At 40.8% G+C, this 12,780-nt stretch overlaps 1 protein-coding gene across 3 annotated transcripts in view; it reads left to right on the forward strand.

Moving 5' to 3' along the window:
• LOC134348081 (rho guanine nucleotide exchange factor TIAM1-like) overlaps positions 1–12,780 on the forward strand; it is a 320,986-nt gene that overhangs the window by 152,982 nt on the left and 155,224 nt on the right. For all 3 annotated transcript variants that reach the window (XM_063050923.1, XM_063050924.1, XM_063050922.1), the window contains one exon: positions 3,199–3,288. In XM_063050923.1, coding sequence (XP_062906993.1) covers positions 3,199–3,288 — 90 coding nt within the window. The remainder of the gene's footprint in view (positions 1–3,198; positions 3,289–12,780) is intronic.

The following is a 12,780-nucleotide window of genomic DNA, read 5'->3' on the forward strand; positions in this document are numbered from 1 at the left end:
TAACCTCCCCCCCCTTCAGTGAGGGTACTCATGGCTATTGATATCAGATAGGACTTCGTTAGAGTTTAGAACTTTGTGGTCAGCAAACCCAATGCCATCACACCCACATCTTTTCTGTAGTAGGGCAACCCAAACTGTGTACAGTACTCCAAGTCCAGTCTCACCAATGCCTTACACAACTACAACATGATGCCTGTATTCCTATACTCATTGCCCTGATTGATGAATACCAGTGTGTTAAATGTTGTTTTCACCACCCTGTCTACTTGTCAATTAACTATGATTTGAACAATTGGCTATGCAGTTATATTCCTAGGTCCCGCTGTTCTACCACTCCCCCTCGAGCCTTATTGTTCAAAGTATAAGTCCTATGCTGGTTTGATATTCCAAAATAGTTTGAATTCCACCATCAATTTCATTTTCACACCAAGTTACAGCATCTGCAATCTCTTTCTAACCTAAATGTTTTGGTTACTGAGAAGAAGCTTGTCTTATACTGGGAGATGGCTTAGGCTCCTGTTGCCTCATAAGCCCATCCTTATGGAGGAAGGGATTAATTTTGGATTGCTGTTCAGATTAATCAACAGCAACTTAGTGAACAAAGTGAACCACCTTCATGTGAACTTTGGTTGCATGAGAGGGATAATCTTTATAACAGATCATTTGAAATAGTATATTTGGGCATTTATGGCTGTTTATATTCACTTTATTTTTACATTTTGACAAAGAAAAATATGAAATAATGATTGGACAGGGAGAAAGAAGTGGATGTACAACTGCAATACAAAAAGAAGCACTGGTGTTAATACCCACCTTCTCGGATTTATTTTCCAAGATTTCATGTTGCTGGAGAAAAAAAAGACGACCACTATGTGGTGCTGCAGAGCACTTGTACTTTATTAACAATGAAAAAGCGTCCCAATATATTCTCCAGTTCACTACTAAACAAAATTCTGTTGGTTGATCCAAAAAATATTGAAATCCTATATCAATGCTTTTCTTGGTTATGGTAATATGAAAAATTGAATTATGTTGAATTATGTTTATTGTGTAGCATATGGATGCCACAAGCAAGCACTGGATTGATATTGTCTGTCTGTCCCTAAGAACTGAGAGCCATCCAGGGCAGTTCAGAGATTAGTTAAGGGCCATGCATATTGCTTTGAGTCTGGAGTTACATCCCAGACTGTGAAGCAATACATATTTCTTTCTCTTAAGGGCATTGATTAATCAACGTGATTCTGACAACCCAGTTACTTCACGGTCACCATGACTGACACAATTGGACTATTGTAGAGTTCAATGTTCAAGCAGAAAAATGGGAGTTGCAATTAATCATGACCTTACTCAATGGCAGAAAAACCACAAAGGGCTATATTGGACTACCCTTGCTTCCATTTCTTATGTTCTTATAGTCTTAACTGTCCCATGTGCAAAATAGGTGACCCAGAACTAAAACAACTTTGGGTGCATGCATTGTAGCTTTAGCAAAGAACTTATGGAGAAAATTAGTTTTATTTCAGCTGCAACCAAATAGTAGAGATCAGCATTACATTAAACATTCCTTCCATTCTGGTGATTTACAGTGGTGCTAGAAGGTTTGTGAACCCTGTAGAATTTTCTCTATTTCTGCATAAATATAAACTAAAATGTGATCCGATTTTCATGTTAAGTCCTGAAACTAGATAAACAGAACCCAATTAAATAAGTAACGCAAAAATGTTCTACTTGTTCATTTAGTTATTGAGAAACATGTACTTGTTGGAAAAAGTATGTTAACCTCTGGGGTAATGCTTTCTACAGACAACAGCTACTTGGAGTCAGCTGTACCAATTAATGAGATAAGATAGGAAGTGTTGGTTGTAGAGCTGCTCTGCCCTATAAAAAAGACACACAAAGTCAGGTTACTGTTGGGGTTCATGGAAGGATACCACAGAGGAAACTACTGCTCTCCAAAAAAAAAGATATTGCTCCATGTCTCAATTTTGGAAAAGACCACCTGTGTATTCTACAATGCTTCTGGGACAATGTTCTGTGGACAGATGAGAGAAAAGTTGAACTTTTTGGCAGAAATGCACATTACTATGTTTGGAGGGAAAAGGGCACTGCACACCAACGCCAAAACATCATCCGAACTGTGAAACATGGTGAAAGGAGCATCATGGTTTGGGACTGCTTTGCTGCTTCAGGGCCTGTATAGCTTGCAGTGGTTGAGGGAGCAATGAATTCAAAATTGTATCAAGACATTTTACAGGAGAATGTCAGGGTAGCAATCTGTCACTTGATGCTTAGTAGAAGCTGGATAATGCAACAAGACAATGATCCGAAACACAAGAGTAAACCAGCAACAGAATGATTTAAAAAGAAGAAAATTTGTGTTTTGCAATGGCCGAGTCAAAATCTTGACCTGAATCCTATAGGAATGTTGTGGAAGGACCTGAAGCAAGCAGTTTATGCAAGGAAACCCACCAATCCCAGAGCTGAAGCAGATTTGTAAGGAGGAATGTCCTAAAATTCTTCTAAGCTGATGTGCGGGACTGAACAACACCTACCAGAAATGATTGGTTGAAGTTATTGCTGTACGGGTGGGGAGGGGGTGCGGTCACACCAGTTACTGAAAGCAAAGGTTCACATTCTTTTTTCCAACAAGTACATGTAATATTGGATCATTTTTCTCAATAAATAAATGAAAAAGTATAATGTTTTTCGTGTTATTTATTTAATTAGGTTCTCTTTAATTTTAGGACTTGTGTGAAGATCTGATCACATTTGAGGGCATATTTATGCAGAAATAGAGAAAATTCTACAGGGTTCACAAACTTCCTAGCATCACTGTAGATGTTTCAATTGATGTATTTGATGACCTTGGTGAGGTATTCATATTGCATGAATTACTGTGGTTTGGAAAGATAATTCTATTACTCTATTTGCTGCAAGTGCCCAGTGCACAATGGTAAATTCCCTGTCAACTGTCGTAAGAAAACTCTAACATTTGTACCTTTGAAATTCAATTAATTAATTATAATCAGCTAATAACAACTATCAGCATTTTCCCTGTGAATTTTACTGTTTCATCAAATCTCCTTGTTTATTATGATGTAAAATATTAAGTATTTTTTGGACTAAAGTTTGTATTGTTATAAAATATTTATTTATTGTAATTTTCTTTAAATAACTAGCATTCCTTTCTTCCTTTAGGATTTTGTGTCTCTTTAGTTGAAGAGGAAGAATCACACCAAAAAATGATTATTACAGATGTTAAAGAAGGAGGTCTAGCTTCATCTAAAGGTAATTCAGTTTTCTTAAGAAAAATGATTATAGAATTTCACTTTGTTTGCCTATCGTAAAGGTTAGGGTTACAGTTTTCTTAATCTATATGACAGATTAACTAGATGTTACTTGCAATAAAATTCTTAACTTTAGCATTTGGGAAATATATAGAAAGTGCAGCTTATTGTTAAGTTGAGGTGTTCGATGATGGTAATTGTTTTGACGGTTCTGCTGTTGCATAATTAACAACTTTATTCTGTAAACCACTCTTCACAAGTCTGTTTCATTCCTCTACTGTATTTTAATCCTTGTTTAGACTTGTACAGTAATAATTTTAGTCATTAGTATTGTTTGTTATCACCCCAATCCTGACTTCTGAGAACTACATTGGAGGAGTAAATAAAAATAAGTCCTTGATCAAAGTCTTAGAGTAAAAATTTCTTCTGGAATTAATGGGAAGACACACCCAATTCAATGTTTTCCAAGTTGATATACAGTAGTCCTTGGAGCTTTGCCGAAATTAGTGTAATGGTTGATGCAATGAGTGCAAATCTCAAGAATGTCAGTAATTTTCTGAGTTTGGGTTCACGTATTCTGTAGATTTGATGCTGAGATTACAGGATAGAAGTGTGCTGTGGAATTTTCAACATTTGGAGAGAAAAATTGGCTGCATAAAGTTTTAATTCTGGAAAAAGCTCTCATTTTACTTCACTTGCAGTGCATATAAAAAACTATTTAATGCTACTTCCCTATTGAAAAGATCTTTTACAGCCTCCTTTCAGAAATCACGGCATAGCAATTGAACGTTTTTTTATAATATTCTTGATTTCTTTCATTTGGGGAAGGTGGGGTAAATACAGTCCGCAGGAAAAAAATCAGACATTAGCATGTAATTGGCATGGAGTTCAGTGAGAGCCTCCTTCTCTGTGATCTCTACTACCCTCCGACTCTTTGACCATGTACTCACCAAGACTTGCTACCACAGCCACTTATCCTTCCTGGGAATTTGACTTTGCTGCCATCTTGTACCACCTGGCATCCAGCTCCGTTTTCAGGTCACCCGGTTTGGACCCACCAAGGGTCCCAGGTATTCGCGTTCAATTACCTACTTCTCCCGTGGTTTCTCCCTCCAAATTCTATGCGCCACCCTCTCAGCAGTGCAGAGATACGTGGTGACCCTGTCTCAGTCTCTAACACAGCTCCAGGTCTCCCTCTCTTCTGCCTGTCATGAACCTCTCTGATATTTCATCCTCTGCTGGACCCCCAACTTCAGCTGTCAGTTTCTCACCTTCCTGGCATCCAGTAAGGATCAGAAGATTGTCCATCTCCAGACAGTGGATCCTGCTGTCTCCAACTCCAGTACTGACATCCCTGGATGCCCCCAGAGCGTGATCCCTGCTGCTTCCTGTTTGGATCTAAATTCAATTGGAAGCTCCCAGACCGCAACTTTCACTGAGTTCAACCCCTGCTTCAACGGCCCTGGACGTAACTGAACCTGTGATACAATTGTTACCAATTCCAGTTCCAACGACCCCAAATGGAACCGGACTTCGGATTCCATTGCCACCAGCTCCAGTTCCTACGACCCTGGACACCTTCCGACTGCCAATTCTGTAGTCTGGATCTTGGCTGCCTGCGCCTCCAGGACAAGACTTTCCTGTCTGCTACTGGGTCCCCAGGATCTCTTTCGCCATCACTACTCCAACCCTGAATTCCTCAGGCTCTACCATCAACTTTATGGAGCCTCCATTTTCCTCCCATCCCACCTTCCCTGAACACCCTAAACTCTCCCCTCTCTTCTGGTGCCACCAACTCTCTTCCCCCCTCTGATCCATGCTGTGTCTTCACTCGTCCCTCAGATTTTCCCCTCTCTGAGGTGCAACACTCTATCCTCATCATGGGCCTCACCTTCGTCTCCCCCTGCCCACACCTCAGTGAGTTTCTCATCACGGTCCTCACTTTTGTCTCCCTCTGCCTGCACCTTAGTGAGTTCTGTGCCTGGCACGATGCTGAGCCTCTGTCTCTAAGACCACTTTTTTGGCAAGAAATTCACACCCAGCACTGATGACCCCTTCTCCAGTCTCCAGCCCTTCTCCTCCTATTCTTGGACAACCTGCTCAGGTTCTCTGCCTGCTGTGGATCTTTTCATCTTGAAGTGTCGACAAAACATCAACACTCCTCTCTCCTCCATGAACATTATTCAATCCTTCATCTCCTCCCACTTTCTCCAGACTTCCTGCATCCGCATGGGCCATAGCTATTCCTGCCTTTTCATTGGCTACATCAGATATCCTGAAAAGGAATGCTGCATCCTGGGAACAGATGCTTCCGAGATTGATGCTTCCCTCACCCGCATCCCTCTATTTCCCTAATATACGTGCTCACCCCATCTTCCTGCCGCCTTAACAGTGACAGAATTCCTCTTGTCACCGGCCTATCACTTCCCTCTTGGTCCCCTCATCGTTCCCTTTCTCTTATGGTCCACCCTCCTCTCCTATCAGATTCCTTCCTCTCCAGCCTTTACCTTTCTTCCCCACCTTACTTCAACTATCACCTCCTTCCTCTCCCCCACCTGTTTACTCTATCATCTAACCCCTTCCTTTCTTGTCCTGAAGTAAGGTCTCAGCCCAAAATGTCAACTGTTTATTAATTTCCCCATAGATGCTGCCTGACCTCCTGAGTTCCTCCAGCATTTTGTATGTGTTGCTCTGGATGTCCAGCATCTGCAGAATTTTTAGTGTTTATGATTAGAATGTAATGTTAGTTATTAGTTCATAGACAATACTGCAGAATGTACTAGCTTCCTTGAAGGATCATCTTTAGAAACTCAATGTGTGTACATATATTGCAGGCATCAGTTAGTAAAGTATCGCTCCCGTCATCACATTGTTCTTATTCATACTGTTCATAATATTACATAATGAGCACCATCTACAATCTGACACTTTATTTTGATTAAAAACCCATTTAGAAACTTGTGATGAAAAATATTTAATTGCAAGAGCTAGATTTGAAACTGCATCACGTAAGAAGAAATTAGGATCATATCACAAGCCTTTCTATTGGTGCTTTTGAATTTCTATTTTATAATTAACTAAATTATTACTCAGAACATTGAGTGGTATTAAGGCTGTGGTTAAGATGAAGAAGGAGGTGCATAGAGGGTACAGGCAGGAAGGAACAAATGAGGTACTTGAGTATAAAAAAAAGCAGGAGAAAACTTAAGAAGGAAATCAGTGGGGCTAAAAGAAGGCATGAGGCTTCTCTTGTAGACAAGATGAAGGAGAATCCCAAAGGCTTCGACAGATATATTGAGAGTAATATGATAGCAAGGGATAAAATTGGTCCTCTTGAAGATCAGAGTGGATATCTAAGCATGAAGCTGAAAGGGATGGCAGTAATCTTATATTTTTTTGCATCTATATTTGCTCAGGAGATGGCCACAGTCTTTAGAAGTGATGCAAGCAGCAGTGAGGTCATGGATCATGTACAGATTACAGAGGAGGATCTTTGCTGACTTGAGACAAACTAGGGTGGATAAATCTTCAGGGTGTGACAAGGTATTCCCCTGGACAGTGTGAGAGGCTGGTGCTGAAACTGCAGGGGCCAGTAGCAGAGATATTTAAAACATCCTTAGCAACTGGTGAGGTGCTGGAGGATTGGAGGATAGCTAATATTGTTCTGTTGTTTAAGAAAGGCTCTGAGAATATACCAGCAAGTTATAGGTCTGTGAGCTTGACATCGGTAGTGTGTAAGTTATTGGAAGGTATTCTAATAGTCTGGATAGTTAAGTATTTGGATAGACAGGGACTGATTAGGGATAGTCAACATGGCTATGCGTGTGGTAGGTCATGTCTATTCAATCTTATGTGGTTTTTTGAGGAAGTTACCAGGAAAGTTGATGAAGGCAAGGCAGTGGATGAAAGTGGAATCACGGGTAGATAGGGTCGTAACGAGAGATTTTTGGCATATTGGCCTTCATAAATCAAAGTATTGAGTACAGGAGTTGGGATGTTATGTTGAAATTGTATTAAATGTTAGTGAGGCTTAATTTGGAGTATTGTATCCTGTTCTGGTCACCTACCTGCAGGAAAGATGTCAATAAGATTGAAAGAAGCAGAGAAAATTTACAAGGATGTTGCCTGCTCTGGAGGACCTGAGTGTAGGGAAGGGTTGAATAGCTTAGGACTATATTCCCTAGAGCGTAGGAGAATATGGGAATATTTGATAAGAGGTATACAAAATTATGAGGAGTATAGATAGGGTAAATGCAAGCAGGCTTTTTCCACCGAGGTTGGGTGAGACTAGAACTAGTCCTAGGTTAAGGGTGAAAGGTGAAACATTTAAGGGGAACTTCTTCACTCAGAGGGTGGTGAGCGTGTGGAATGAGCTGCTAGCAGAAGTCGTGGATGCGCGTTCAATTTCAACAGAAGGAAAATTTGGATAGGTACATAGATGGGAGAGGTACGGTGGGTTATGGTCTGGGTGCTGGTCATTGGACTAGATAGATTAATAGTTTGACATGGACTAGATGGGCCGAAGGGCTTGTTTCTGTGCTGTAGTGTTCTATGACTCTATAACTAGCTCTAGATTGCAAGAGAGAATAAACATCCTGTGAGCTAGATGCCAACGCATCAGGATTTCCTTACAATTAGATTGTAGATTATTAGAATTGTACAGCCCGGACTAGTTCAGCATGGGCCAAAAGTCTTGTTTCTGTGCTGTAGTGCTCTCTGATTTTTAATTATATCCTTTTTTGTTTGTTGCATTTATATGTACTGAGAATGATCACATAGAACAGGAACAATTTGAGAATTTTTGAGATGAATGCACTAGTGCAGGTGTGAGATGTATGTCTGATCTGGAGGTAACAATAGTCTGGTTGACATTTCCAGCAGTAGTTATGGTTCAGCTTTAGACAGTTGCTATTGGAGAAGATTAGATTTATAAGGTGCATTTTGACTTTAATGTTTTAACTAGATATATTATTCTCGGGCTCAGTGTGGCAGTATTCCAGTTCATGCCAAGAATTGCTGCAGTGCTCTTATATTAGAATTCGGCAATTCAATTAAACTCCAAAAATTTGGCGAATTGTATATTTCTTAGGGCTTTCCCAAAACTTTGTCTAAAAGATTAGCATATAGTCATAGTCATAGTCAAAGTCATACTTTATTGATCTCGGGGGAAATTGGTTTTCTTTACAGTTGCACCATAAATAATTAAATAGTAATAAAACAATAAATAATTAAATAGTAATATGTAAATTATGCCAGGAAATAAGTCCAGGACCAGCCTATCGGCTCAGGGTGTCTGATCCTCCAAGGAAGGAGTTGTAAAGTTTGATGGCCACAGGCAGGAATGACTTCCTATGACACTCTGTGCTGCATCTCGGTGGAATGAGTCTCTGGCTGAATGTACTCCTGTGCCCAACCAGTACATTATGTAGTGAATGGGAGACATTGAGCAAGATAGCATGCAACTTGGACAGCCTCCTCTTTTCAGACACCACCGTCAGAGAGTCCAGCTCCATCCCCACAACATCACTGGCCTTACGAATGAGTTTGTTGATTCTGTTGGTGTCTGCTACCCTCAGCCTGCTGCCCCAGCACACAACAGCAAACATGATCGCAGTGGCCACCACAGACTCGTAGAACATCCTCAGCATCGTCCAACAGATGTTAAAGGACCTCAGTCTCCTCAGGAAATAGTGACGGCTCTGACCCTTCTTGTAGACAGCCTCAGTGTTCTTTGACCAATCCAGTTTATTGTCAATTCGTATCCCCAGGTATTTGTAATCCTCCACCATGTCCACACTGACCCCCTGGATGGAAACAGGGGTCACCGGTGCCTTAGCTCTCCTCAGGTCTACCACCAGCTCCTTAGTCTTTTTCACATTAAGCTGCAGATAATTCTGCTCACACCATGTGACAAAGTTTCCTACTGTAGCCCTGTACTCAGCCTTATCTCCCTTGCTGATGCATCCAACTATGGCAGAGTCATCCGAAAACTTCTGAAGATGACAAGACTCTGTGCAGTAGTTGAAGTCCGAGGTGTAAATGGTGAAGAGAAAGGGAGACAAGACAGTCCCCTGTGGAGCCCCAGTGCTGCTGATCACTCTGTCGGGGACACAGTGTTGCAAGCACACTGGTAAAAAGCATTTGTTGCCATATACAATCTGCTGGAACATCTAGAGGGTCAGGAGGAGGAAAGAAATTATCAATGATTTGGGTTGAAACCCTGAATCAAGACTGAGTTATTCCAGAAAGATTTTTTAAGATTATTTTTATTTATTGAGATACAGCATGGAATAGGCTCTCCTGGCCCTTTGAGCTGCACCGTTCAGCAAACCCTGATTCAACCCGAGCCTAATCATGGGTCATTTTACAATAACGAATTACCCTACCACCTGGTACCTTTTTGGACTGTGGGAGGAAACTGGAGCACCCAGAGGAACCCAAGTGTTTATATTCGATCATCTGCAGACCGTTGCATTTCCAAAAAAAGGATTCATTTTGATTACTGCTCCTCAGATGTAATGAAAATTTAGCTATTCTTAATAGTTTAATGACTTTGCCGAAGCCTTTGAATCTGTTGGCTCAGGCAATTTTTTTTAAAGCTTTGGCCAGGTTGGGGTTGATACACATTTTGTTAGTCTTATAATCAGAATTATATATTACATTGTCTACTTTATTCAAAAAGAGTAAGATCTGGACTAGACCCATCTCTGCCATGTCGGGAAATAAATAGGATAGGCCACTTTGCTCCCTTTTATTCAACATGGTCATAGATATTTTATTATGTTCTTGAAATAGGGATGGGTGCTGTTTTTATTTGGGCACTCATGATATTGCCTTCACTGATGTGAGTGATTTGTACAAGAGCATGCTGAAGAAATGAATTTTTTTTTAAAGAAAATGGGCTTTAAGGTTAATATCAATAAGAAGGTGGGGTTCTGTATGGTTTCTAAGAATAAGATTTTGATTTTTTTAATTCACTCAATATCTGGTCTGTTGTATGGTCATGTTGTCAAGTTTGCCAATGACATGATAGTGGTGGGGCTCATCACCAACAACAATGAAATGGCCTACAGAGAGGAGGTGTTGGAGCTCAAGGCCTGGTGCCAGGCAAATTACCTCTTCCTCAATGTCAACAAGACAAAGGAGATGGTTATCGACTTCAGGAAATCCTGCACCACTCACACCCTTGTTCACATTGCTGGCACAGGAGTGGAAACTGGTGGCACTTTCAGACTCCTGGAAGTGCACATCTCACACAACCTCTCACGTTCCCAGAACACAATCTCTACAATCCAGAAAGCTCACCAGTGCCACTACTTTCTGAGAAGGTTTAAGCGGGCTGAGAGCTAGTCTATGTACATAAATACACAAGATCTTCTGCAGATGCAAAGTTGAGAGCATCCTAACATGCTGCATCACTGTGTGGAATGAATATTGCACTGTGGTGGACAGGGGAGCTCTACAACGGGTAGTTAAAACTGCGCAATGCATTACTAGCACCAGCTTATCCACCACCAGAGATGTATATACAGAAAAGGTGCTGGAAAAAGGCCTGCAATATCATGAAGGATCTCACCCCCCCCCCCACCCCGCTTATGGACTATAATAGTAGCATCCCTATCAAGACCACTAGACTCAACAAAGGTTACTTCCCCCAAGCCATCAGGCTGATCAACACGCCTACCCATTTAAACCACCCCATGTATGTCACCTAGTGTCACCTTATGTACATACAATCAGTCTACAGTGGCATGCAAGAGCTTGGGCACCCCGTTCAAAATTTCTGTTACTGTGAGCAGTTAAGTGAGTAGGAGATGAACTGATCTCCAAATGTCATAAAGTTAAAGATGAAACATTCCTTTCGACATTTTAAGCAAGATTAGTGTGTTATTTTTGTCTTGTACAATTTTAGAGTGGAAAAAAAGGGAAGGAGCACCATGCAAATGTTTGGGCATCCCAAGAGATTTGAGCTCTCAGATAACTTTTACCAAAGTCTCAGACCTTAATTAGCTTGTTAGGGCTATGGCTTGTTCACAGTCATCATTAGGAAAGGCCAGGTGATGCAAATTTCAAAGCTTTATAAATACCCTGACTCCTCAAACCTTGTCTCAACAACCAGCAGTCATGGGCTCTTCTAAGCAGCTGCCTAGCACTCTGAAAATTAAAATAAATGATGCCCACAAAGCAGGAGAAGGCTAAAAGAAGATAGCAAAGCATTTTCAGGTAGCTGTTTCCTCAGTTCGTAATGTAATTAAGAAATAGCAATTAACAGGAACGGTGGAGGTCAAGTTGAGGTCTGGAAGACCAAGAAAACTTTCGGAAAGAACTGCTCGTAGAATTGCTAGAAAGGCAAATCAAAACCCCCGTTTGACTGCAAAAGACCTTCAGGAAGATTTAGCAGACTCTGGAGTGTTGGTGCACTGTTCTACCGTGCAGTCACACCTGCACAAATATGACCTTCATGGAAGAGTCAACAGAAGTTTGCAAAGGAACATCTAAACAAGCCTGATGCATTTTGGAAACAAGTCCTGTGGACTGATGAAGTTAAAATAGAACTTCTTTGCTGCAATGAGCAAAGGTATGTTTGGAGAAAAAAGGGTGCAGAATTTCATGAAAAGAACACTTCTCCAACTGTTAAGCATGGGGTGGATCGATCATGCTTTGGGTTTGTGTCGCAGCCAGTGGCACGGGGAACATTTCACTGGTAGAGGGAAGAATTAATTCAATTAAATACCAGCAAATTCTGGAAGCAAACATCACACTGTCTGTAAAAAAGCTGAAGATGAAAAGAGGATGGCTTCTACAACAGGATAATGATCCTAAACACACCTCAAAATCCACAATGGTCTACCTCAAGAGGCACAAGCTGAAGGTTTTGCCATGGCCCTCACAGTCCCCTGACCTAAACATCATCGAGAATCTGTGGATAGACTTCAAAAGAGCAATGCATGCAAGACGACCCAAGAATCTCACAGAACTGGAAGCCTTTTGCAAGGAAGAATGGAAGAAAATCCCCTAAACAAGAATTGAAAGACTCTTAGCTGGCTACAGAAAGCGTTTACAAGCTGTGATACTTGCCAAAGGGGGTGTTACTAAGTACTGACCATGCAGGGTGCCTGAACCTTTGCTTCGGGCCCTTTTCTTTTTTTGTTATTTTGAAACTGTAAAAGATGGAAATAAGAAAGTTTTCTTGCTTAAAATATTAAAGAAATGTGTCACCTTTAACTTTATGCCTTTTGGAAATCAGGTCATCTTTTACTCGGTTAGCTATTCACAGTAACAGAAATTTTGACCAGGGTGCCCAAACTTCTGCATGCCACTGTATGTATATATCAGTTACTTGCACAATGTGTTTTATAGCATTGTTTTTTTTTACGGTACATCGGACCCAGAGTAACAATTATTTTATTCTCCTTTACACTAGTGCATAGGAGAATGACAATAAATGGTTTTGAATCTTGAATCTTAATGGTGGAAAGATAGAAATGATCAG

Source organism: Mobula hypostoma, chromosome 6, assembly GCF_963921235.1.
Source record: "Mobula hypostoma chromosome 6, sMobHyp1.1, whole genome shotgun sequence".
Taxonomy (NCBI): domain Eukaryota; kingdom Metazoa; phylum Chordata; class Chondrichthyes; order Myliobatiformes; family Myliobatidae; genus Mobula; species Mobula hypostoma.